The sequence below is a fragment of the Trachurus japonicus genome, chromosome 14, assembly GCF_045865225.1.
Source record: "Trachurus japonicus isolate A0001 chromosome 14, Traja_1.0".
Lineage (NCBI taxonomy): Eukaryota > Metazoa > Chordata > Actinopteri > Carangiformes > Carangidae > Trachurus > Trachurus japonicus.
Window position 1 is genome coordinate 25394551 of NC_140920.1, and position 27288 is coordinate 25421838.

Sequence of the window (27288 nt, forward strand, 5' to 3'; positions counted from 1 at the left end):
CAAACAGGGAGACTTACAGAATTTAAATTGTGAACCTCTGAGTGCAACCAGATCCCATTCTACTGCCCATAGACTCTAATACAAAGATTTTCTGAGACAAGCAGAAGGGACCCCTGCTCATAACTCGCAAGGGTTTCCAAAATACCAAACACATATCAACATGTGGAGGCTCACGGTCTGCTTCTTTTTCTGAAAAATTAGGGACTCCCTTTGATACCTATGCAGTTAATCAAATTCTGACCCTTTATATCCCATACATTTATATGAAGTCTCTGTGAAACACAACCACACACACGCGCATGCAAGAGAAAGATGACCATGTGTCTGATTAGTTCTGTCTTGAGGTCGTGGGTTTGATTCATGGCACTCTCAAAATTTATATGAGGAAATTTTCTAGTTTCATGTTGTTCTTTTCAGCAAATATAGAACATGCAGAGCCTAATGTAAAAGATATCAACATACATTATGTGACATGTTGGTTAACTATTCCCTCAGCCTTTTTTTAAAATCTTTTAATTAATTTATTTTTTATTCATCATTTTTTTATCCTTTGCTCCTGTTAATGTTCTGTGGGTGAACTGTGCTTTACTTACCACAGAGCTCTGCTGCTCCTGCTCAGCGCTGGCATCGTCAGGGTCGGAGGAATCAGCACTTTGGACGTCTTGGATCCCTTCACTGAGCTGATCCAACCTGTTCATCAGCTGGGTCATGGAGTCACACGTAGCCGCCTGAAGGTACGGGTCAAGACACACACACACAGAGGTGAGTATGGCTCAAGGGGAAAGTCTGGGGTTAACACCTTGTGCTGGGGCCTTTCATGTGTGCTGGCCTCAGACAGAGAGGAAGAGATCTGCTGAACCTCACTCCACACACTCTCCTTTCCCTCATCCACCTACTCCACCCTGTCTTGCCTCCAGGCTTCTTGCAAATGAACATTGTGCTTGTTCAGCCTGCCTGGGGGTACACAGTGTACCCTACACTGTGGAGGAGGAGGTAACACCTTCTCAATGAAAGGACTGTTGGGCAAGAAAAGAGGAGAAAAATATAAATATAAATATATAGATAAATATAACAGCTAGTGAAGTACAGGCTGCCTTCTGCTACATTTTAAACAGCGACATACGCAATGCACGTCATATCTGTTTGTGTCACAGATATGCACATACCTAAACCCTCACTTTCCCTCTCTTTCCTTCTCCTCCCATTGGTTGTGGAGTCTGACTGAGACACTTGTTCACTGGCCTTCCAGGAAATGAACAAACTGCTTTGTTTCTGGACCCTATGTGCTGCCAATCCCAGAGTCCCAGTGGCTGATAGCAGCACATAGGGCCCCTTTGAGGAGCTTGAAGTCCAAAAACAGCCCCCTCACTCACACACATACATGCATACACACACAAGCATGCATACACACCCACCCATCCGCTCACACACACAAACACACCCTTCTGTCCACTCCTATTCCCAAAACCCCATCATGTTGACCAGTTTAAAAAATATCTGCAGTAACGGCTTTGGCAGTAAAGCCATTTCCTGTGTGTTGCAGCCCCCACATCTCCAGATTCCTACACACAGGAACACAGAGGGCTGCCTATGTGCAGCAGGGTGCTATTTTTACCCTCACTATGGGGGACAGAGCCAGGGCCAGGGGAGAACATGGGGAGTGGAGGCTTTTCGTGGTGGCACGAGTGACTGCAAACATCAACACACACAAACACACAGAGAGAACTGCACGTAAATGTGCTAACGCGAATACAAATGCACACCAATGCGTACACACACAGACACACTCACTTTTCACAGCACTGTGCTCTCACAGTTCATGAAATGTTAATAGGCTTCTGTCCAAAGTGTTTACAGAGGACAGAGCTCTTAATGCATCACTATATCTCTGCTTCAAGAGCATTTCATTATTTGTCTGAAGTGTCCCGGACACACTGGGCGCCTGTTACTGGGATGCATCTCAGCATGAAGAGCTAGAGACGAGCATCCTCAGTCTCTTAGTGTTCCCCGCTGCTACTTAGTGTGGTTCAAAGAACCAAAAACCAGTGTAGTTTTAGATTTACATACAGATTGGCTGAGATTGGGGATTGTGACTGCTTAGTTGTGACATCACAAAGTTACAGAAGTCGTAATGGTGCGTTTTAAGGTTCAGTTTCTGAATGCAGGCTGTGTGCCATTCAGTGAGACATGGAAATCTCACTATATAAAATATGGGACCTTTAAGCCCGTCCAAGAAATGTTAAAGACCAAGTCGTAAGAGGGTCAAGACTAGGACAAAGTTTCCATCAGTTCTCTATTCTGTGATTTGAGTGTTAGATGTGTCACATAGAATCACAAACACAGCAGTCAGCTGGATTAAAACATGTAATTGAAGCAGGAGATCTCCAGTGGAGCTGTCTGCTATTAAGATGTGTAAGTATCATAGACATCTGTCAAAGTATGTCGAACTAATTCTGGTGATTTTCTGTATCGAGAGAACCATGTGGCACATTCCCGCTATCAGGCTCGTTATACCACTGGGAATTTGGGCGAGAGGAGAGGACAACCATTTAAGATACATGCCTTTATTTTTTAACAATTATGTCATAATCATATAAAAGAACATTATTTTTTCTGTTACATTTTAAGCTTAAAGCAGATATCAGTGGCACGGCCGTTTCGGCTAATGCTGTGTTCAAGGCAGGCTTTTGAAACCGTAAGTTACAGCTTCAAGTCACAACTACGACTTGGTAGCGTTCCAGGTAACCCGTAGCTCGTGTTTTTACCGTCCTGTTGTCTGTGAAAGTTCCCTATAACGGCCACTCGTAACTTCCGACCCGTGAACTCGTACCAGATCGAACTGGTATGACTTCACAGGAAGGAAAACACAAAGTACGAGTTTCCTTGAACGCACCATGAGTTAGCAGCCCCCGCCCTTGTCAGGCATCAATTGGTCCTCGTGCTACGTCACCACATTCACGCGCATCCCTTGGCTGCACACACAGCCCTTCATGCCGTTCTCTCCCCTCATTGGATAACACTTGTATCCCACAAGGAAAATTTTCTCCTCGGGTTACAGCAGAGCAGAGTGACGGAGAGACTCGTGTTTAGGCTGAAATACTTCATGTAAGTGATTGCTGACGGAAAATAGGACTATTTAGGACTTATATTAACAAAAACATTCCACTGATATCTGCTTTAATAATGAAAAGCTGACTTGGTCCTACAGTAACGTCACCATGTGCTCAGTGACCAGGCTGAAACCTACAGACGGAGACATGACAGAACAACTGCCCTGAGATCAGACTCTGGCATTACAGCCAAGTTTATTGGCCGCATTTCATTTTAAATGCCGTTTAATAACTTGTGCCTCACTCCAAATTCCTCAAATTATTTCATTTGGCAAAGTTGTTGCCCATATTGTGGAGTGTGACGAAACTGGCTGAGCCAAGATATTCCAAGAATGTGGAGGCACAAAGGGGCCTCTTTGACTTAACAGGTATTCAAATGAGCATTGGCCTAAGCCTGTCTATAAGTGACTTTAAAAGCTACTTGGTCAAACTCTGAGGAGGACATCACAAAAGGAGCACGGGGAGAACAAATCCTTTCATATCAGGCCAGAGGGGGGGGGGGGGCAGCGTGCACAGTGCCAGAGGACCGTTATGGGAACGTGCCAGCGGCTGAGGGCTGCACTGACAGGTGTGAGAACACAGTCAGGGGCACGCTCACACTATACGATGCCCGCTGGTGAAGTGCATGCTGGGAGGTGGAGATACCAGCACAGGCCCAGACAAAAAAAAGAGAGAGAGGAATTTATGATTGAAAGTACACCTGCCAGAATATTCCATCTTATTCAGGTGCTGCTTTAAAAAAAAACAGATAAACACACTGTTTACTCATGGAGCAGATAATTCAAATTATAGTGAACAATTAAACTCTGCGTTTGGCATAATATGTACAGAAATTATTCAAGAGGATGTCTCTACACCAGAATACACACAGAAACAGACAGGAAACATTAGGAGGTAAGAGGAAGATCATCATAACAAAGATGTTGAGCCAGAATGACAATATGACCACACCTCTACATTTCTGAATCGTTGCATTTTTAACCAAACTGAAAATAGTGTCCTATTAATTCTAAAAACATAATTAATAACTATGAAGGTGTTAGAGCAGTGATCTATTTTTCTACAATCTGCAATACAGGAGAAGATTTTCACAGCAAGCTCATGCTGGAGAATATAAATGAAACTCTTTGACAGTGCTGCCCTCTGGTGGTGCACAGTGGCATTACAGAACTGTCTTTTTTTCCACTGAGGACTCTGGCATGTGGCAGTTAAGAAAAGAACAGGTGTGAATAATAAAGTCAGTGATACAGTGTGTTCTGGCTCACACTGTCATTACTGAGAAGCCTGACTCATTCATTTAAAACATGTGCTTCTCCCACCCTGACAAGATAAATGTCCAGCTGTGAGCCAGGCCCACAGGCCCACAGGCCCACAGAGCCACAGACTCTGCAGCTACACACTGATCAGGACGTCTGTGTGTGTGTTATCACACCGGCCCTGTCTTGTTTTTCTTACCTGTCTGCCATTGTTCTCCTCTTCCTCCTGACTACCTGTGAACTCGCCTCTGCCTTCGTCTGTGGGCTTTTGCCAGCCAGATGCAGCGCCGCTAGGCTGGGCATCCTGTCTATTCCTCAAGCACTTCCTGTTCCTGCTCAAGTTTCTACGGCGACGACTGATCAGGAATTCCTTATATTGTAACGTCTCAGGAAAAACATCATCCTCGTCATCGTCGTCACCCTCTCCTTCTCCTGTGCCGGAGGAGGAGGAGGATTCTCCATCATCAGAGCTGCCGCTGGCCACGACCTTCTGGTTGTCACGGTCATAATCACAGAAGACGATGGCGCTGGGGTGGTGCTTTACTATTCTGAGCAGATCCATCGAGCAATCCTCTGATGCATTCACAGGTGCAGGGAGACGGCTACAGCTGCTTTCATCCGGGGCTGGTGACAAGGCAGGAGGCAACCCATCAGGACAGGAGGTCTCTGTGGGCCTCTGGTCCTGTTGCTGAGGTGGTGTGGCTCCACAACGTGCCTCCACCTGACAGTTACTGTGGACAGCAGCTCTGTCCGACACCTCCATGTCCTGACCCGATCCAGGAGCCACGTGTGAGCTCCGGCTGCTCCCACAGTGTCCGTTCTGCTTTAAATCAGGTTTAGCTGTATCACAAGTGAGGCCACGGTCCGTCTTCAGCTCCATCCAACTCCGAGCATGACCGGCCACAGGATCTGGAGCGCAGCTGAGCAGAGGAACAGGCTCAGACATGGTTCCTCTTTGATTGCTGAAGCTTTGGGTCAAGAGGGGAACTTGACCTTGCAGGTCACCCAGAGGAACAGCCACAGCCTGGGGGTGAATATGTCTGTCAGGCTGCTGCTGCTGAACAGGCAGGGCAGCTACCGGACCATCATGCATTACGAGGGAACCCGTCCTCATCGAGAGGTTCTTCTCCAGTGTCACTAATGTTGGTTGATTGGGCAAAGCTGCTTAAATTAATCTGTGATTGATCAATATTTAACACTTTGTCCCATATTTGAATCTTCCAGAAAATTCCTTTGATGTCTGAGCTGGAGAGATGAAGAGATATTATGTAAATTTGGGGAAATTGATCTGTTAACACATGCAGACTAAAGAATATGTGCATGTATAATACAGTGTCATACGTTCCTGTAAGTGGGTGTGTATGTCTGGATTCAGATGTGCTACTTAAAAAGGGATTACATTTCTCCTTAGACATATTTATCTGTCCCTTCAATCATCTTTGTCTCACACACGTGTGGGCAATGAGATAACACCCAGAGTTTATACTCTACTTACATTACATGCAGCTAAATTTGAAATAAAAAATGTAGGGGAAAAAAAGTTCAATATACTAAATTACCTTTTTTTTTTTTTTACAGCTACAATTTAAATTGTTAAGATTAATACTTTTACTTTTTCTCTCTCCATCTTTTGTTATAATACATGTTGATGTGATTTTAAATAGCTTTAAAAAGTCAAATTTTTTTTCACTATTTTGAAATGATTAAACTCCACTGGTGATAATGGATACAAGCCCAGTGGGATAAATGTGATTGGCTCATGCCAAAGTAATCAAAGTTTGTCTTCATAACAAACACACAGGGCACCACTCAGGAGCTGTCAGAGTTTGTTTTTTTTGTTTGATAAAAAGCATTTTGCTCAAACACATTGTTTTTTCCTGGTGGATATTTTTGGCTGCAGCCAACACACCCTTTCCTGACGTATTTTCTTTGTCTTTCAAACACAACAGTGTTGGGTTTTAAAATCCTGGAAATTCTACAGCTCTGAAACTCAAGACACTGTGTGTGTGTGTGTGTGTGTGTGTGTGTGTGTGTGTGTGTAAAACATACAAGCACTTCATAGTACACACTTGCAAACAAAGAGACGTTTGTTACCGGGCCACGTGTCTGTGTGATAAAATATTACTGTGCAGTCACTTTAGTAACTAGTATTCAATTACTACCAATAATACAAGCATAGAGGAGCATTCAAAGCTTTGAACATTTGCCAAAAATGTCCTGTGGGAAGTTTTCAAGAAACACAGAATTCATAATTCAACATACCAGATGTTTTTGTACAGAAGTTGTATCAGCAGAGAACACATCCAGCGCAGCGGCCTGAGGAACCGGGAGGCAACACAAGTATCCAGCCGAGGCGACTCAGTGTTTGTATCCTGCATGACACAGATAATACAGAGAGAGTGGGTTTACGTCTAAAAAGACATGAAATGCTCAGAGGGGAGGAGAGATGAAGAGAGGGCTGAGGAATTCTTTTCCCTCCTACATTACCTCAGCAAGAAAACAGGGAGCTCCACAGGCAGGTGTTTGTGCTGCTGCTACTGGTGCAAGTGTGTGTGTGTCTCTGTGTGTGTGTGTGTGTGTGTGTGTGTCTGAGTGTGTGTGTGTGTGTGTGTGTGTGTGTGTGTGTGTGTGTAGACTGCTAATTTAAAAACGTATGCGCTGAAAGCAAATCTAGCACTGTTGTGGAAGTGATGAAGCAGGTTAAGTAGCTGCATGTACATTAGTCTTACAGACTTTGATGAAAAGGCTCGGGGTCTGTGCTGCACCGTTTGCCCTCCCCATTCCTCCTTTTCAATCACTGCTGTATAATGTAGCTCGAGGCAAAAGATTTTTCACCTTGAAAGCACATTCCTTGACAACACATGAGGTAATGCTTCAAACATGCTCTTATCCTCTCTAAGACTCACTAATTTCAGAGGTTTTGTTACTCCAGCAAAGCTGTCTGTGAGCCTTAATCAACAAGGAAAGACTTATGGCCCTTACAAAGCTGTCGACAGACTGTGGAATTCCTCAGGTTTGCCAGCAAACACTGAATTTCATGTTTTGGGGGGGAATGTCTTTGGTCAGGACTAAAGACCTACTATTTGTACTTTAACACTGAGGCTGATTCTGCCTGTTGAGGCGTGTTGGACCCTCAACATCTTGTGGAGAAGAGGTCTGGTCAAGGTGGAGGTGAAGTGTGACTGCAGTATTATGATTCTGCTTTCTGTAATGTCCCCTCACAATAACACACTATAAAACCTTTTCCCATTGACCGTGAAGTATGGAAAATCTTCATATTTACTCAGTTATTGGGTATAATTATCTAAATACAAAGGAGTTCTACAATGGCACTGAATATTTCCTGGAGTTTCAGTGCAACACAATGATAAACATGGACAGTTTCACAACAACATCAGTGGTTTATGATGTAAATGTTTTATAGTGCTTAGGGGTGAAAAGGCCACAAAGCAAATACCATTTAAAGTTCCACCATGTTCTCAGGTTCCTGGGTTCTATTGAACAATCATACAGCATAAGCGCAAGTTAAACTACCAGGCAGCCAATTCATAAAAACACACTTATTCATGAGTCAAACTGATACATTATGAATGAGCTTCATAAATTGTCCTGCCTGCAGGGACATGGTAAACTTCATCCATCAGCCTTGGGATTTTACACTGTCCTACATCGCTGTGAAGATGGATGCATCTTAATTTTACTCAAACATTTCAATACAAGCAACGCCAGCCTGCCGAGACACGCTCCTTCATCTATAACATTCCTGTCACGGACAGGTATAGTTACCTGGGTCAGGCTGGAGAAAAGCAGGGCAATGAAAAATGAGGAGAGTGGAAGACAAGGTGGTACAGATACAGAAAAAAACAACATCAGATTGGGTGTTTTTTTTTTACACTGCAAATCAGTTCAGCTCCTGTGAGAGAAAACACATTAAAAGTTTATAAAGACTGGCTGCAGGAAAAAAATTCACAAATACAGCCACAGTGAACTATGCAGGCTGTGTTATCTTGGCTGTGTGCACTGTAGATACTGTAAATATGGAAGACAATCAAAACTCATTTTGACAACAAACGTTCATGTGCATGGATTGAGATAAGCTGAGAAATGTACCCTCTAACTCTGGCACAGCATGACTGAAAACCAGATTTGATATTCTGCACTCTTTCCTGGTGTAGGAGGGGGAAAAAAATACCTGAACCAAATAATTCTCCTTTTGCATGTTGTATGTGACCCTGAATTGATTCAGATTAAAGTTGTTACTGTTACTAATGTTTTTCCTTTTTTTTAGTGTTGCCAAAAATCAGACTGTTTGATTAATTAGATGAGGATCCTAATCGTATTTAATAAAACCTTTGTACTAAAAGCAATACGTTTTACCACAGCCAAATAGCTACATGGCATGACAGCTTGGTGACATTGTGATCTTCTGTTTCTGTCACATGGGATTAACTGTCTCACATTCCTCAGTGGCAACAGACTGTTTCACTGTAGCCATGTAAACACTGTCAAATCTGCAGCAATAAAGGAAAAGATGTTATCCTTCCAACTCCATATAGGATATAGGCTACTGAGACATTTGCTTCTGTTAAACAATGTTTGTCCTGGGCTGGGTATACACACAAATCTGTAGGCTATACACAGCACACACAATAACAGAAGACAATCTCTGCTATCATCTGTTTGTGTGTTGCACACAAGCAACACAGAGTGATTTGGAGTAAAGCTGCAGTGAGTATCTTCTTAATTGATTAGTCATTAAACTTTGCAGCAGTTCTTCAATGAGTTAATCAGGCCTGCTGCTACATGCCAACACTGGTGCCTCTCCCTGGCTGCTACACTTACAAATATTAACACCCGGAAAGCAAATACCAGTGATTTTTTTTTGTGGCATTTTCAATGTAAAAATGTGTATAATTACTCGTTACCTATATTTTTTCCTTGCCGTTTGACTTCCCAGCGTCAGTCGCGTCTATTTTCCAATCGCCTGTTTTCCTTTTGTCCCCCTCGAGTCTCCGTAGCTCGGAAACGAACGGCGGCGCGCGGTTTCTTCTGGGTGAATAACAACATTTCGCGGGAGAGTAGCAGCTAGCGACGGAGAGTCGGAGACACAACTGTCAAAAAACGGACGGTAACAGGCAATAAAACCAAAACACGATGAGTCTGTGGGTGGACAAATACCGACCTCCTTCTCTCGGGAAGCTGGACTTCCACAAAGAGCAGGCGGCTCAGCTGAAGAACCTGGTGAGAGGAGAAACAAACCTCCTGTGTGTTGGTGTTGTTGAGCGTTAGCATGAAGCACCGGCTGAAAACAATAAGTTTAATTAGAGCTGGTCAGCCTACAACAACCTGGATCAATCGGTCATTTGCCTGTTTATAGAAAATGCACAGTTAAGAGTTAATTTACCTTGTGAAAGACACCGGTGTGTGAGTCACATGTGACGGCCTGTCATTACTGCTTTAACATCGCTTTCCTCCAGTTTTATTAACACCGAAACGCGAACACTAATGTCTATTGAAAAGTGATTAGGAGTTTTTATAATATTAAGCGGAGATCTGATGAGTATTAAAGTAAAGACAGCAACATTTAATCCATTGTGTCACAAGAGGCAAAGGAAGTTGGGAAGACTCTTATTGTGAAGGGACAACGAGACCCCGGGTAACGTCAGAGTAATACTTGAGCAGAGCTACTACTATTCATTTTAAGATTCACAAACGTTAGAAAGAGAACTTCATTTTAATTCATCTGCATTTTACATCATGTATAAATTGTTTTCATTATGATTTATGTACACTCCGGTCTCTTGTAAATGAGATGCATTATGGCTGAGGTAAATCCAGTATAGGCTATATAGGCTACCGGTATATCGTAGTTTTGCCCACTCTTAAGAATTCTTATTCAAACAACAAATATCCTCTTTTTAATGTTTCAGGTTCAATGTGGCGACTTCCCACACCTGCTGGTGTATGGTCCGCCAGGCGCAGGGAAGAAGACGCGCATCATGTGTCTGCTGAGGGAGCTGTACGGAGCTGGAGTGGAGAAGCTCCGCATAGAGCACCAGACCATAGTGGTGAGTGTGTGTGTGGGGAAATGAAATACAGTCCAGAGACCCTTTACAATACAACACTGGCATACACACATCTCTAGTCAAATGTCACTGTGATTCAGTTTCTGTTTTGTTGCTTTTTGACTGCAGGCTCCTTCAAAGAAGAAAATTGAGATCAACACAATAGCCAGCAACTATCACCTGGAAGTCAATCCAAGGTAGCAATTTTTGGGGGGGAAACAATTTTTAAAGCAGCAGGAATTTCCATTTTCTGCCGCTTTTTCACTTAACTGCATTGTTATACACAGAATTCATGTCCTTTTTACTTTACAACATTTGATGATAACTGTTGTACAATATGAGCCTCAAGTGTTTCTGTTTTGTGTGTACAGTGATGCAGGAAACCAGGACCGTGTAGTGGTTCAGGAGCTGATTAAAACTGTGGCTCAGTCTCAGCAGATCCAGTCGAGCACCCAGAGAGAGTTCAAAGGTGAGAGAGACACACAGCTCTGTGATCCTGTTACCTGTGACTTTAAAAATTCATTCCCCTGTGAGCTACTTTCCCCGGTGCCACCCATAATATCAGACTGTGACTCTTGTATTAATTGTGACATCTTTGTTCCTTTGTAGTGGTGCTGCTAACAGAGGTGGACAGACTCACGAAGGATGCCCAGCATGCTTTGCGTCGGACGATGGAAAAGTACATGTCCACCTGCCGTCTCATCCTCTGCTCTAACTCCACCTCCAGAGTCATTGGGCCGATTCGGAGCCGTTGTCTGGCGATCAGAGTTCCTCTGCCCAGCACTGAGGAGGTAAGATGGACATGATGTGGTTCAGATTGTAATTAATAATCATGATCTCTGAAAGTAGCATATTAAGATGCCTAAAGTTTTCAACATTCAGCCAAGATCAGATCATTTTGACCTTTTAGTTTTTTACCCATCTTCCAGGTGTGCAACGTTCTGACAGCAGTCTGTAAAAAGGAGGGTTTGCTCCTCCCACCAGAGCTGGCCAAGCAAATCAGTGAGAAGTCTGGTCGCAACCTCCGCAAAGCTCTGCTGATGTGTGAGGCCTGCAGAGTGCAGCAGTAAGTGTCACAACAACATCTGTCCACAGCATTGTCTGAGGAGTTCGTATGGAGAGTTTGTTGTTAATGGGCCTGTGTTCATCTTTTCTAGATATCCCTTCTCAGTGGACCAAGATGTCCCAGAGACGGACTGGGAGGTGTACCTCAGAGAAACAGCCAACGCCATCGTCAGCCAGCAGAGTCCTCAGAGGTAGGAGAGGCAAAGAGCAGGGTTGGTTGGTTGGTTCTGTTGGACACTACATATGGCAAGCGGATTTAACATATAAAAGCTACGTTTGACTATCCGGAATTAACGTTGTAGATATCAACAACGTCTTTCTGACTAGTCGTAATTACATTTTGAATAGTTGGATTTTTCACTCATGATATCTGTAATTATGACTAGTTGAAATGACATATAGAGATATCTGTAATTCAGTTTTGACTAGGTACAACTGAATTACTGATATCTGCAATGACATCACTGTAAACATCATTCAACTCGTCACACATCTTAAATGACAATTGCAGATATCTGTAATTCAGTTTTGACTAGGCAGAATGAAAGTTAAAGATATCTCAAATGTCATTATGCCAAGTCTTTGTCCTTAATCTGCAACGTCATTTCGCCTAGTCAAAACTCTAATTCAAGATATCTGTAATTACAAAAAGTGAAAGTTACAGATATCTCCAATTTCAGATATCTCTAATCAAATTTCAGTTCAAAATATCTATAACTTGATAATACATAGCTACAATTAAATTATGACTATTCCTAAATCCAGTTTGAGATATCCGTAATTCACATAGCGGATATCTGCAACTGAATTGTGGATATCTGTAATGACAAACCTCATGCACATAAATAGCGTCATTTGTCCTAGGAAGAATGTAGTTGCAGATATCAGAAATGTTCCTTTTGACTAGGCAAAACTGAATTACAGATATCTGCAACACATATCCAGTCTGGCCTTTAAATGTTAAAATGGCTTGCCATAACTACAGACAACTTGACACTTGGACCTGTCTTTGTTTCAGGTTGTTGGAGGTTCGGGCCAGGCTGTACGAGCTGCTGACTCACTGCATCCCTCCTGAGATCATAATGAAGGTATCGTTAACCACACCACCCTCCCATCAAGCAGTTGAAACTGTTTGCAGCAACGTCTGCAGTAATGGGTATTAATTGTCTTTGTTTGATCCTGTAACAGGGACTGGTGAGGGAGTTGCTGAGTAACTGCGATGGACATCTGAAGACAGAGGTGGCCCACATGGCAGCTTACTACGAACACAGGCTGCAGATGGGCAGCAAAGCCATCTACCACTTAGAGGCATTCGTTGCCAAGTTCATGGCCATCTACAAGAAGTTCATGGAGGACGGTCTGGATGCCATGATGTTCTGACTTTGAATGGACTTAAATACTCTCTGGGCAGGAGTTCAACAACCCTCAGTGATTTCATGGTATCTCTGTTTTGTGCCGCAACAAGACAGACAGTGAACTTTATACTGATTTACATGGTAATGCTGTAACACTTTGTGGTGACCCAGAATGAACCTGAATAGTCTGACAGCTCGTGGCTTTGTGCCATGGATTGTTGCCCCAAACCTCAGCACTGTACACAGTTTTTGTTGCTGTAGTGGAGTAAAATATGCATCAAAACACAGCAGCTTTGATGGTGACTTCAGCAGGCAGTGAATTATGTATGAACATGTACTACAAGGACAGATGTCTTCCTAAACATCTACACCTGAAGTTTAAATAAATGTCTTTCTTTACATCTGGTGTTGCTCTATGGATGTGACCAAACACAGAAGTAATTATACCATGAACGCACCCAGAGAATCCTGTCAGACTTAAAGGGATAGTTCAACATTTTGGCAAATTGGCCAATTGCCATAATCCCTATAGTCATAATAGTAGGTTTGCTAACTTTGGTGCGAGCTGCTCAGAGCTACGCTACGGAGGCTAATGGGATTTCTTGGTTTCCCTCATCAAATACACAATCCAACAAATCCAAAACGCTCTGGTGGGCAAGTTGTGACCTGCACATTCACCACACTATGAGATAATAACGGAACGTTCCAAGACAGAGTTGTTTTCGAGGTAAATTCATGCAAAACCGCTGATGCAAGTTCCTGTCGGGCAGTTTTCAGCATTTTCCTCGGAAACAACTCAGTCTCGTAACGTTCCGTTGTTATCTCATAGTGTGGTGAATGTGCAGGTCACAACTTGTCCACAAGAGCATTTTGGAGTTGTTGGATTGTGTATTTGATGAGGGAAACCAGGAAATTCCATTAGCCTCCGTAGCGTAGCTCTGAGCAGCTAAAAATAGCTTGCACTGACAATTAAAGGTAACAAATCTACTGCTATAACTATAGGGATTATGGCAATGGGCCAATTTGACAAAATGTTGAAATATCCCTTTAATGTACAGAAACAGAACTTCTCCCCCACATCAACCGCATTGACCATTACTCCTGAGGTCATGATAATGAGGTGGTTGACAAATGCTGTTGGTTATTACAGAACATAAAGCTACAGTAAACCTCGGGATGGGGGGTTTCTAGTGCAACATTCATTGCCCAACTGGGAGAGTTGAGAGTATCTACTTTAAAGGATTAATTAATGGAGAACTGTAGTGTCTTTTTTTTTTTACCTTGTCTAAGCAGATTTATTGTCAGTTGAGCAGCAAACAGCAGATAAATATTCAGCAGTCACAAAGGTGCACAAACTAGTCCGAAGAGCACATTCTGAGATGTTCTGTCCATCCATACAAGCAGGTACAAACATGGGATTTCAGCTGTCCAACATACCTTCCATGGGTTTCTTCCTCTCGATGACCTCTCTCTTTTAGATCCTGTGGGGAAATCATCTTGGCAGCATGATGGAGTGCAGTGGAAACCCCTAATAGCTGATGCTTGACTTTCTGAACAGCACATGCTGTTACGCCACAAGCTTGAGTCACCTGTTGAGTTTCTTTTGTGAGTCATCGCATTTAATAGTCCCTTTCCCTGCAGTGTTTAAAGCAAGGTTCGTCTTAGAGCTGTGGTGGAAGAAGGATTAAGTCTGGACATGAAGTTGCTAGAGATACAGTTGAGACTTTAGAGATGATCTAAAAATATAACTTTTGTCATATTTAGTTGAGTTTATCAGCTGTTACAGGTGTTGAGCAGTCCTAACAAATCTACAACAACTTTATACAACATTTAATAAAAGCTGTAACATGAAATGTGAGGTTGATTTCATTCAAACGTCATTTAACATTAAGTTATTAACCAGAACTATAATCAAGAGCTGACTTGGACTCCACACTGTTGAATAAACTCAGTGTGTTTTGAGTCTTTCATGAAAAAGACACAGAACAAACCCTGCAGTCACAGCCGTCAGTAACACTCCTTGTGTCTCTTGGCTGTGTAGTAGATGATGAGGCCCAGGGTGATCAGCACGCCTGAACCCACCAGAGTCAGGAAGCCCACCACGGAGCTCTTCACCAGCACGTGGCAGCCCAGGCAGGGCTGAGGGGAGCTGGGGCACTGCTGGGGGGCCGCCCCCAGGATGGGGAAGCCGTTGTACTGGATGATGTTGCGGTAGTTGGACAGAGAGGCCTTGTCGATGACCTCCTCGTGGACCTGGCCGTACAGGCCGAACCCCGGGTCCCTTTGGTCGCTGAGGGCGTAGGCAAAGTAACCCTTCAGGTTGACCCCGTCCAGAGTGTAGGCTGAGGAGAGAGGAGGAGGGGCTGAGCAAGTGATCAGTCTTCAATTTCATTTAATTGTGTACGTGCTGCTGAAGTGGTGGGAGGATGTGTGACAGCAGCAGTAAAGGTAACAGTCAACCTTTGACCTCCACTATTTATCATCTGTAGCATTTTAACATAGAATGAAAATATTTGTGAAATCATAAGAAGATACAGTCAATTATAGACAGTATATTTTCAAAACATACTGAATCTGCTACTATAAAGTACATAAAGTATGATAGAAACTATATGTATTAAATTAAACTATTAAATATTTACATAGTGCTTATGATGTGAATATGCAGAGTCAATTAAAGTGGTAGAGAAAAGATATATTTAACCCCCAAAACTATTTACAGTATATAGAATGAGGGTAATCACAAGCACTTTCATTTAGTAATTGAGTAATTTATTTTATTGTTTATATTGCATTATTGTTTGTTGGAGTTTTATCCTGGTGCTTTAAAAAAGTCTTTGTCACAATCTTCTCGAGTCATTTCACATAACTTTCAGGCATTGCTATAAATAGCATTATATATATAGTATAAGTATCAATGATTATAAACATTTGCTTAATACTAAGATACCCTTAAATGCATTTAACTAACATTTAACTATTTTATATAGTCTTAGAATAAAATACAGTCACATTTTTTCATGTATTTATTTCCTTATCCTCCTCTCATCATTAAAGTGTTTACTAATGTTTTCCTGTGATTGGATCACAGCTCTGTGGATGGCTGCCACTCAGTGGTGACAAAGCACATTACAACATGTATTAAAAATGACAACGTGTACAACAGTGTGACACTACGAGGCTTCAGAGGGCCGGCCAAGGTCATCGCTGTACGACACCCAATAAACTTTACAAGGACAGGTAACTCAATAGTAAGCGGCCTTGACTCAGCAATTCAGTGCAGAGTGTGTATCTCTATGTTGATATTTTTGTGTGCTTAGTGTGTGTTCTGAGTCAGCTGACTCTTCAGAGGTCAGTGGCTTGTCTAATATTTAAGCTCTGCAGAGAGAGGCTGTGTAATGGAAGTTGTTGACTAGTAACGGGGAAAACTTTAGTCACCCCTGGAGGATAAATGACTCACCACACACGTTTAAGTGTAATAACATAGGACTCTTAGGTAAAATGTGTTTGTGCGCTCACCTTTCAGCGCCTCATTGATGTAGTTGTACAGGTAGTAGACCCTCAGGCTGTCTATGAAGCGGGCCGGGTCTTCCTGGACGCCATTGGCCATCACATAGACAGGAACATCACAGTAGTGCTCCTTCACCTGACACAACACAGGAGCGACGTCACTGCTCTGTCATCAGCTCCAGAAATGTTTGCAGACTTTAAAAATGCTCTGCTTTGAATGGCAGTTTGAGTCTGCAACATGTGTGGTCACTAAGGTTAGACGTTTTATTTTTAAAATCTACTACAACCTTCTCTCGTTTTTAAATATTCTTCTCTTTTTCTTCTTTTTATATTCTTGTATCTCTATTTATGTTATGCAAATGACCAACGGTACAGTACGTAAGAATTTCAGTGTAATTACTTGTATTATATGTGACAAATAAAGTACTTGAACTTAAACTTGACCTGCTTCATAGAATTACACCAATATGAAGGATTAGGTCAATATCTATCTCGTTTTAACTCTTCGCGGGAACACACAAGATGAGTCAAGTTTCTCAGAGCCTCCAAACAAACAGTGACCAACTCTCACCCAGTTTAAGGCTTTCCTCAGGCCCCAGGGCACAACAGGCCTCGGCGACATGATCCATGTGGTGTCGATCATGTGTTGGACCTCTAGCATCGGCATGTAGGTGTACCTGCAGACGTGGAGGAGAGACAGAGTCTTGTTGTGGGGTCGAATATCAGTTGAGAAATCTTACAAAAGTGGTCCAGTGGTTAAGACACATGTCACTTCGACTCAGTTTTCCTGGTCTGGAACTATTTTTACACATCATACACCTCACTCCCCCATTTCCTGTCTGTATGTCCTGTGTCTCTTTCAAAATGAAGGTCAGAAATGACTATAATCTCTTACGAGTCTTCCTTGGCATGTGTCACCAATTTGGTGCTGAAGTGACTGATGGCAAAGAAGTCGTATGTCCCTTGAACCAGCTGTCTGTCCTTCTCGTTGAAGACTGGCAGGCTGTGGAGACACACACAAAGCAGGTAGAGATGATGTAACAGTAGTATTTAAGAAGTGCATGTTTTCCTCCATAAGTATTAATTGTGTTCCCTTAACATTAATATTAATGACACAGCGTTCATAAGCTTTCAAATTGATTTCCCGTCACCCTGACACTGATTGATTTCCATCTAATCCAGTGCTGGGTTGAAAGTAAAGATAAAGATCATCAATAATCTACTACAGTGAAGATGTGGTGGGTTGTTGTCAGAGTTCAGGGAGGTGAGGGCAGGAAACGCTCCTCATTGACTCATGGCCGTATCCTGTACTGATGTATGAAGTATGAATGAAAAGTGTTTGTACTCGAGTGAGTTGAGCTGACGCAGCCAGCTCCTCATCCCCAGAGGATAGTCCCCGCTGCCGAAAATGGGCTCCGCGAACCAGCCGACGCGGAAGTCTAAAACCCTTTTAGCCGGCTCCACATCTTCGCGGCTGAATGAGAACGCTGGTTCCACCCAGTCCATGTGCAGAGCCAGAGACACCTGGGACACAGCACAGCACCTCAGATTACTTTTCTAACATTTAGACCTTTGAAAACTTAAAATAATTTTACAAAGATGAGAAAGAACACCACATTTAAAGGGACAGTGTGTAATATTTGTCAAGGTTTATTGGCAAAATCTGAATATACCAATACCAATTAATATATTTGTATAAGTTTATAATCGCTATAAAATTAAATCTGTTTGGTTTTCATAGCCTTATAATTCTTCTTTTATATATATACATATAGCAAGGGTCTTGCTTAAAGAGTGTCGCCACCTTGCGACGCCATGTTTGTACGGAAAAGAAAATGCAGCCATCCAGAGATAAGGGTTAGAGGGTTGGGGTTAGGGTTAAGTAAGAGCACGCTTCAAGAGTTTCACATTCATACATAAACAATATAATTATTTAATAGATAAATAATAGAATCGGAATGTTAGATGTCATTGTTTTCCCCTCATTTTACACACTGGACCTTTAAATGAATACAATCTCTGTCAGCTCATCGACCATTTGCAGAAAAATAAAAAAGCCTGATGGCTGAAGGTATAAAGGATCTCAAATGAAGGTATAGGAGTAAAGAGCTCGACACTGCGGCTCTACCGACCTGTCCTCCCTGCGCGTCTCTGAACTCGCGGTCGTAAGCGCGCCAGGCCAGAGCGTGCGCCCGCAGCATCTCATGACCCTCCTGGTAGCTCACCATCTCGTCGTTGGGCTCATTCAGAGTGATCCACATCTTCACATGGGCCCCGAGTTCCCTGTAGCAAAGTCGGGCGTAGTCTGCGAATGCCTCTGGAGTCTTCCTGAGAGCAGTCATGTGTGCAAAGTTTATAGTTCTGTATTTGGATCATTTTCTAGTTTCTACTGGTCATGAAAGCTCATTTACATTTCAATTTAATTTTCTAAACCCCTGAGGAGGAGTAGTGAGATGGAGGGCTGAAGGAAACACCAACTTCCTGTGACATTAAAGGGATAGTTCAACATTTTGGCAAATTGGCCCATTGCCATAATCCCTAAAGTCATAGCAGTAGGTTTGTTACCTTTAATTGTCGGTGCAAGCTATTTTTTAGAACGGCGGAGCAGAGCCGTGAACTGTTCAGAGCTACGCTACGGAGGCTAATGGGATTTCTTGGTTTCCCTCCTCAAACTCATCAAATACACAATCCAACAACTCAAACGCTCTGCAAGCTGTGTATGTATGAACATGTACTACAAGGACAGATGTCTTCCTAAACATCTATACCTGAAGTTTAAATAAATGTCTTTCTTTACAACATGCAGATCTGGTGTTGCTCTATGGATGTGACCAAACACAGAAGTAATTACCATGAACGCACCCAGAGAATCCTGTCAGACTTAAAGGGATAGTTCAACATTTTGGCAAATTGGCCAATTGCCATAATCCCTATAGTCATAGTAGTAGGTTTGCTAAATTTGGTGCGAGCTGCTCAGAGCTACGCTACGGAGGCTAATGGGATTTCTTGGTTTCCCTCATCAAATACACAATCCAACAACTCCAAAACGCTCTGGTGGACAAGTTGTGACCTGCACATTCACCACGCTATGATATAATAACGGAATGTTACGAGACAGAGTTGTTTTCGGGGTAAATTCATGCAAAACCGCTGATGCGTGTTCCCGTCGGGGGCAGTTTTTCGGCAAGCAGTTTCTGTATTTGCCTAAGAATGTAGGGATTATGGCAATGGGCCAATTTGCCAAAAATGTTGAACTATCCCTTTAAACCCTCTGCCCTGCTAAAGCATCATTTTTTTTACCCCATGAAGGTGCCAAACTCCAGAGACAAAAAACAGTTTAACCCCACAATGATCACCGTGTCTCACTTGTTCAGCCACTTGTTAGCGCTGTCCAGCGGCGCCGGCAGGCTGCTGCGCTGGTGTGTGTGATGCCACAGAGTGACCACGGGCGTGACGTTGGCCTGCAGCAGCTGGCGGGTGAAGCAGTGGTAATAGCCCAGCAGGGTGGTGTTAGGGTGAGACACGTCGCCCGTGGGCACCAGAGCCGACCAGTTCAGAGAGAAATGGAAGTGGTTTACCCCCACCTGCTGGATATCATCCACCTGAACAGAGGGAGCACAACAAACAGGTCACAAACTATACAAATATGCTGCGATGCACTGACAGGTCGATCAGATCAAACACTGTGACGGAGAAACAATCAACTCTCCACTTTATTGTTACAGTATTATCTCCAAAAATACAGTATTTACCTTTAGCAACAAAAATGTTCATCTAAACTACACTGTAAATATTATGGAATAAATAGAGTAGTGTATGGCAAAGATTTTCTCATCATTTTTCACTGTTGCCCATGAAATTGCAATAAAAATGTTTTTTTTTAAATCTTCTAATGAAGCGATTGTGATTCATTCTTGATGGATAAAGTGTATATCTTCTCAGAACTGGTAACTGGGACTCTGTATTAATCACTGGACCTGGTCAAAGGTGTTTACTGAAGTGTATAAATAGGAATAAAAAGAGGAATGTGTCTGAAAACAAAATTCTTCCAACTTTATGGGCAACAGCGATTTTATTTTCTATGATCCCTCATTTGTCTCCCACACATGAGCAGGTTCCTGGCTGACTGAAGTTACTTTAGTTGAGAAAGCTACTATTACTATTTAACTACTATTTAACTGCATTGTAACTTTATTTTGGATCAAAATGTGGCTGACATGTTAGAGAACGGGGTCATCCCTATGTTCCCACAGCCCTATGTTCCCTCAGCCCTATGTTCCCTCATTTCTAACTTTTGTTGTCACTGAAAATTAGGCCCTATGTTCCCTCAGCCTTTCAGTCCCACCATTGGTTGGGTTTAGGCAATGAAGAAAGGAGTTGGTTAAGTTTAGTAAAAAGACCAGGTAGAGGCTAGACAGGCTAGATAGATAGAGTCCAGATAGGTAGAGAAGGTCCTGAGGGAACATAGGGCTGAGGGAACATAGGGCTGTGGGAACATAGGCACGCTCCCATTTAAACGATACATATTTGATGGTAAGACAGACTTGTTTTGGTCTGGCCCCGCCTCCCATCACATTATATCAGGAATGGGAGGGGAGAGGATGAAGGGGCGGAAGGGAAGGGAAATGAAGGGAAAGGGGAAAATTGTTTGATTGATTGATTGATTGATTGATTGCTGATGTTTATTTATTTTTTATCTATATTTACTTTTTTTTTTTCTCTCTTCTTCTCTTGTTTTGTTCTCTCTTATCACAAGTTACTGTATCTCTTATTTAACTCTCTACTTTTGGCTGCTGTGTTGCGGTGTTATGTCTTTCTCGTCTTGTGCTGTGTCATGTCTTTACATATGTTTGCTTTATGTTTGTAACTAGTATTGCACAATTAAAAATAGAAAAAAAGACGGACTTGTTGTCTGATGGAGGCGTAGTCAGCACAGTGTGTGGTTCTCCGTAAAGGCGGCGCGACGAAGCCCTCCAGCTTGGTCAGCGCTCCGTTGTTGGAGATATTCCAAAGGTAAACACTGGGGTCCGCAAACTGGCTGGGCACCGTCTCCACCTATGACAAGAAAAAAAATACACACTCACCAATGTAAACATGCACCTGCTAACCTTGTGACTCGGCTTTTACCTCATACACACAAATGCAAATATGGGCCAAATAGGGCAAATCGATATCATCAGCCGGTGCTGTGTGGTGAAGCCCTGTGAGGTTACGTGGTTTATGATTAAGAGAGGAGTTGTTGTCGTGGCTGTTTCTGAGCTGGACTTTCACCATGAAAACTGCAAAGCTTGAAATAATGAGGTTTTCACAGAATCTCTGAATCCAAGTTAATACTTAGTTAATGTTTTCACAGTGTCCTCGATTTCTAAGGAAGTATTATCAGTGTTTTCAGAGCGAGACCTCTGTCCTATGTGTCAAACCTGACGCTGCACAAACACCCCCACAGTACACACACACTACTCCCTCACACCGTCCTCAACACCAGCACAAAACAACAGACATAAATATATACCTGTATGGAGTTGGCAGAAACCCCCCAGGCAAAATCACACGGGAAGACCCCCTGTGCTGGTCTGTTTTCTGGGAGCTCTGGGAAACCATTCCTCTGGATGACGTTCCTTTGGGAATAAGAGAAGATAAATGACCATCATTTAAATCTAATTTTTAAAAAATCAATCTTTATTTATAAAGCACTTTTCATACAGATTTACAGAAAAGCAATCAAATTAAACCAAAGACTGTAGTTCTTTTATACCAGACTATTGTACATAATGTCCAAATGGGACAGATTTCATGTTACGTCAAGATATGTACAACAATCTATTTAGGTTGCTAAAGTTTTGGTAATTGCATGTGTGTTTAATACATAATTATCATGATGATGCCGTTTGTTCTGAATAAAATGTAACAATTTGTTTGCTTTTTGATTTTTTACAACAGTTACTGTGAAAGTCTAAAAACACCTCTGGTGACTGAGGGGAGCTGTTTTTTCTAAGTGCAACAGAGAAGCGTTCAATTATTCACCTGTGGTAGAAAAATGGAAGAACTAAGTGAAGTGACAAGTTTATCAAAAATAAATGTCGGTTGCATTTGAGTTTGAGCTCCTTTTGTGACTGTGTGGAAATAACACTCAATAATAAATAAAAAGCAGCGGTAAAGAGAGTTTTAAGAGCATGTCACAGTGTTGCTGTCGTTGTGCGGTAGATAAACTCTGCAGGTGAAATCTCAATTATAAATACAGGGTAACACTTTATAATAAGTACACACTATTAAGCATTAGTTAAGCATTAATAAATACTGAATTCTTTAACGCATGAATACTCATTAATATGTAGTTTATAAATACAATTAGTGCTTATCAATGATGAGTAAAATATTTTTAACTGTGTTTATAAACTACATACTAATGAGTATTCATGTGTTATTAATGATGAATTCATTATTTAATGCTTAAAGCAGAAGTAAGCGATCCGGTCGTTTGGGCTAATGCTGCGTTCCAGGCAGGCTTTTGAAACCGTAAATTACAGCTTCAAGTCACGACTTACGACTTTGTAGCGTTCCAGGCAACCCACTCATTTCATTTCATTTCTTTATTTATTGAATTGGGACAGTGCACATTCATCAACACTGACACATTAAGCATCAGTGTAAATGTGCCGGACTTAGCACAACTGCTAAATTTCAGCCGCAGTCCCAAGGCAGGTTTCTAAAAAACATAACACAGAATTTTAAAACCTTGTGATGACAAGTCATACAGTGGACAATTACAAGACAGAGCACAGACAGACAATATCAAGGCAAAACAGACGCAGACTCGTGTTTTTCCGACCTGTTTTACCTGTGAAAGTCACTAGAACGGCCACTCGTAACTTCCGACCCGTGAACTCGTACCAGATCGAACTGGTACGACTTCACAGGTCGGAAAAATACGAGTTACAGGGTGCCCTGAACGCACCATAACGTCTTGTCAGCCGATGGAGTTAGCAGCCCCCGCCCTCGTCATGGATCTATTGGTCCTCGTCCCTACGTCACCACATTCAGGCGCATCCCTTGGCTGCACACACAGCCCTTCATGCCGTTCTCTCTCCTCATTGGAGAAAACTTGTAGGATACGAGAAAAGTTTTCTCCTCGGCTCAGAGCAGAGCAGAGTGACTGACAGACCCGTGTTTCGGTCCAAACACTCTATGTAAGTGATTGCTGTCGGAAGATACAACTATTTAAGACTTATATTAACACAAATATATCGCTTACTTCTGCTTTATCTAATGCTTAATAGTGTGTACTTATTACAAAGTGTTACCTAACTACAGTATTACGTATCAGACTGTTAGGTGGATTGTTCATCCCTCGTCTCCACTCAGTCATTCACCTGTAAAAGGTGGCTGACGTCTTTGGCTCCCTCTTCATGTCCGGAGTGTTGAAGTCGACGTAGTAAAGTCCTCGTCTGATGCCGTATTCTCTGTGCCACTCGAAGCCGTCGATCAGAGACCAGGCCGTGTATCCAATAACGTTCACTCTATCGATGACAATGGCTGCGTAGCAAACACAGACAGATGGCCGGCCCGGATTTAAGTCAATACTCATCTTAACTGGAGGTTCTCAAGTTCTTATAAGATGATTCATGCATCTGTAGGAAATGGAAAAACTCTGGATCTTCATGCTGAGTCATGCTGAGTCATTACTCACATTTCAGGGCCTCTGCGATGAACCTCTTGAGGTAGTACATGTGTTTTGGGTCCTCTGTCTTGGTGTTGCCAAGAACATACCTGTTTGAGAAGCAGTGAGCACAAGATATTCCACACAGAAACCAGCAAATACCAGAACATCATACATGTTCAGATCAACAGAGACAGCGTCTACACCTACCAACCACTCTGCACCACAAAGATGGGCGGCTTGTCGTACTCGGCGTTGACCCAGTAGAGCAGCATCCTCAGGTCCAGCTCCTCCTGCTGCCCGAACTTCAGGCTGTCGTTGATGAGCTGGAAGCTGAGAGCCGCTCCGTGAGAGAGGGCGAAGAAGTCGGCGGTTCCCCTCACCCACTCCTTCTCCTCGTGCGTGAAGGCGGGCAGCCGCGAGCCCAGCCTCTCCTTCATGCAGGGGGGGTAGTCTCCGTCCGTGAACAGAGGCCGTGCGAACCAGCCCAGGACGTGGTCCAGGGAGCACTGGCACTCCCGCAGGCTTTCCAGGCGGGTGCGACTGGGCTTGATCCAGTGAGAGGCCAGAGCCATGGACAGCTTGCCCTGCTGCCGGGGCCGGTAGTGACGGTCGTAGAGATGCCAGGCTGCTGCGTGAGCCTGGAGGACGGAGAGACGGAGAAATGATGAGGAGGAGGTGAAGATGTTGGAGAGTATGGGGCGAACAGAATGATGATGGATGGACCAGACAAAGTGTGAGATCAAGCCATGAAATTCACACCTGCACAGCAACATAAGAGAGATGGCAACAAAATCTATAAAAACTATAACCAAAAATATCTTTCAAAGATCAGAAGAAAAAAGTCTTTTGTGAAATAAGATCAAGTAAATTAAAATCTCTTCACTTCTTGCTTCTTTTTACTTTAAAGGGATAGTTCAACATTTTGGCAAATTGGCCTATTGCCATAACCCCTATAGTTTTAGGAGTAGGTTCGTTACCTTTAATTGTTGAAGGTCACAACTTGTCCACCAGAGCGTTTTGGAGTTGTTGGATTGTGTATTTGATCAGTTTGATGAGGGAAACCAAGAAATCCCATATGCCTCCGTAGCGTAGCTCTGAGCAGCTCACGGCTCTGCTCCGCCGTTCTAAAAACAGCTTGCACCGACAATTAAAGGTAACGAACCTACTCCTAAAACAATAGGGATTATTATGTAATTAGAGTAATTATGTAATTAGAGAGATCTGTCAGTGATTCTAACTTCTCCTGTTGTCAGTTATTATAAGTGTGATATATCATCACATTGTTTGTGTACTTAACATACTTACTTACCTGATCTCATTAGGAATTTACCAGAAAAACATTAAACAAAACATTAGGGGGATTTTTTAAGGAGTATTTGAACTCTTTTATTGTAACTGTATGACAGCGATTGAGGGTATAGCTTTTTATGTAACATTATCTGTATGACTTTTGTTTTTGTGTGTATAATGCCATTCATGTGTTGTATGTATGTTTTGGTTTGTGTCTGTTGTATATTGTATTGCGTTTCAGTTCTACTGTATTGTGTTTGTATTGTATTCTGTCAAGTTTTTATGATGCTCAACTGGGCTCGAAGAGATCTAAATAGACAAATAAAAAACAGGTGCCCACTGGAGGAGTTTTAATCAAAAATACATTAGTAAACGCATTTATCTGCACAACAATCGCATTACAGCCTGTCATAATAACCAGGTTATTAAATGTTTATGAATGTGAATGTTAAGTCACCTTTTAACTCTATCATGTGAAGTTATAAATATCTCTGAGTCTGAGATGAGACGTGTCTCACCTTCAGCAGGTTGTGTCCCACCCGGAACGGAAGATCGGGGTCGTTTTTTATCCCGGGAGCGACCACTCCGGTGCCGTAGCCGTGCCGCGCCACCACGAACGGGTTGTCAATGGTGATCCAATACTTCACATCATCCCCGAAGGTCTGGAAACAGAAATCGGCGTAGTCCTTGAAAATGCCCACAAGCTGCGGGTTGCTCCAGCCGCCCAGGCTCTGCTGCAGGTGGTCGGGCAGGTCCCAGTGGTAGAGGGTCACCACCGGCTCCACGCGGTTCTCCTTCAGCCTCTTGATCAGCGCGCGGTAATAGTTGGTGCCGATCTCGTTGTAACTCCCGCGCGTGCCGTTGGGGAAAATCCTGGACCAGGACAGGGAGAACCTGTAGTGGCTGACCCCGAGCTGCCTGATGGCCCGGACGTCCGCGTGGATGTTGTGGTAGCTGTCGCTGCCCACGTCCCCCGTGGCCTTTCGGTTCCCACCGCGCGTAAAAGTGTCCCAGATGGAGAGCCCCTTCCCGTCCTTCTCAAACGCGCCCTCCACCTGGTACGCCGCCGTGCCCACGGCCCACATGAAGTCATTAGGGAAGGTGTCGTAGAGGAAAGCCTTGTCCCCGGGGTAGGGCAGCTTTCTGAAACGACCCCACGTCCTCAGACCCGCGTTGGGCTTCGCGGCCGCGGGAGCGAGGACGAGGAGCGAGAGGAGGGAGAGCAGGGGGAGCAGGGAGAGCAGCGCGGGCAGCGCGGGCCTCATGGCGCCTGGAGACAGCGGCCTCACACGTCCAGCTCTGACTCTGGTCTTCACTTCACCATGCTTCCAGGCTCTCGGTGGGTAAACAGCGGACTGCAGAGTGCAGCCAGCCAGCTGTGAACCCACCACACGCCGCCTCTTCACATCTATCAATCATTAGCCAAAGCACCTGACGCACGAAGGTCTCCGAGCACAACATGATGTTAAGAGCCCCAAATGATCAATCTTCCACCGAGCAGGAGCGCATTAGTATCAAACCTAACTGCTGGGATGGATGAGTGTGTTTGCTGTTTCCATATTCAGATACATTTTAAAAAAGACTTCAGAGTGACCCCAGGTGTGATCTCAGCACCATACCATACATCAGCAGCTGGCGCCTAATCTCATAACTGCAGTTTAAATGTCACACGTCAAGAGCTCATCAGCATCTGTCACCGGATCAAGTCCAGCAGGGAGGAGGGTGATGGTCTGAGGTGGTGAGGTGGTGGGTGAGGGTGAGGGTGAGGGTGAGGGGGCTCGAGCTACGTTACGCAAACAGCAGAGTGAGTGTACCGTGCTGCACCATGGTCACAATACTTCCTTATCTTCCTGCTTTTAGCCCGGTTGCTTGGAAACTCAGGCCTCTTAGTTTGGTCCACACAGCACCTGAGGGGTCAACCTGCTGGCGCGTGTGTGTGTGGCATAAACTCTGGTCTAAGAACAACCACTACTAAAA

General features: G+C 43.4%; 3 protein-coding genes across 4 annotated transcripts in view; 1 reads left to right on the plus strand and 2 right to left on the minus strand.

The window, feature by feature from the left end:
- The window catches only part of stard13a (StAR related lipid transfer domain containing 13a), a 61265-nt gene extending 54316 nt beyond the window's left edge, over positions 1-6949 (minus strand). Inside the window, exons 1-3 of one of the 2 annotated variants that reach the window (XM_085798588.1) lie at positions 6629-6949; positions 4566-5611; positions 594-728 (exon numbers count right to left, since the gene is read on the minus strand). In XM_085798588.1, the coding sequence (XP_085654714.1) occupies positions 594-728; positions 4566-5480 (1050 nt within the window). In that variant the 5' untranslated portion in view covers positions 5481-5611; positions 6629-6949. Of the gene's footprint in view, positions 1-593; positions 729-4565; positions 5612-6628 lie in introns of those variants that run through there. The other variant, XM_085798587.1, reaches the window with a different exon arrangement.
- Positions 6950-9370: 2421 nt separating this feature from the next.
- Positions 9371-13252, plus strand: rfc3 (replication factor C (activator 1) 3). The gene is made up of 9 exons (XM_085798594.1): positions 9371-9607; positions 10297-10434; positions 10561-10628; positions 10803-10900; positions 11041-11222; positions 11361-11497; positions 11589-11687; positions 12515-12584; positions 12685-13252. The coding sequence occupies exons 1-9, from the start codon at positions 9521-9523 to the stop codon at positions 12874-12876; spliced, it is 1071 nt and encodes a 356-aa protein (XP_085654720.1). The 5' UTR covers positions 9371-9520; the 3' UTR covers positions 12877-13252.
- Positions 13253-14122: 870 nt separating this feature from the next.
- kl (klotho) lies at positions 14123-26677 on the minus strand. Its single transcript, XM_085798593.1, has 13 exons — positions 25830-26677; positions 24229-24659; positions 24049-24128; positions 23732-23894; positions 21874-21979; positions 21267-21416; positions 19728-19963; positions 18494-18689; positions 17707-17885; positions 17257-17364; positions 16933-17038; positions 16371-16497; positions 14123-15193 (listed from the first exon to the last, which is right to left on the minus strand). Exons 1-13 carry the CDS (start codon positions 26574-26576, stop codon positions 14859-14861), a joined length of 2964 nt encoding a protein of 987 aa, XP_085654719.1. The 5' UTR covers positions 26577-26677; the 3' UTR covers positions 14123-14858.
- Between the last annotated feature and the right edge of the window lie 611 nt (positions 26678-27288).

What these genes read in the sequence shown, in the direction of transcription:
- kl (XM_085798593.1), bottom strand. Translation starts at nt 26,576, where the DNA reads ATGAGGCCCGCGCTGCCCGCGCTGCTCTCCCTGCTCCCCCTGCTCTCC. An exon ending in TTTCTGCCAACTCCATACAG is followed by an intron (nt 21,417 to 21,873) that starts GTATATATTTAT and finishes TTCTTGTCATAG; the next exon opens with GTGGAGACGGTGCCCAGCCA. An exon ending in CGTCAGCTCAACTCACTCGA is followed by an intron (nt 17,365 to 17,706) that starts GTACAAACACTT and finishes GTGTCTCCACAG; the next exon opens with CCTGCCAGTCTTCAACGAGA.
- rfc3 (XM_085798594.1), top strand. Translation starts at nt 9,521, where the DNA reads ATGAGTCTGTGGGTGGACAAATACCGACCTCCTTCTCTCGGGAAGCTG. An exon ending in CACCCAGAGAGAGTTCAAAG is followed by an intron (nt 10,901 to 11,040) that starts GTGAGAGAGACA and finishes GTTCCTTTGTAG; the next exon opens with TGGTGCTGCTAACAGAGGTG. An exon ending in AGCCAGCAGAGTCCTCAGAG is followed by an intron (nt 11,688 to 12,514) that starts GTAGGAGAGGCA and finishes TCTTTGTTTCAG; the next exon opens with GTTGTTGGAGGTTCGGGCCA.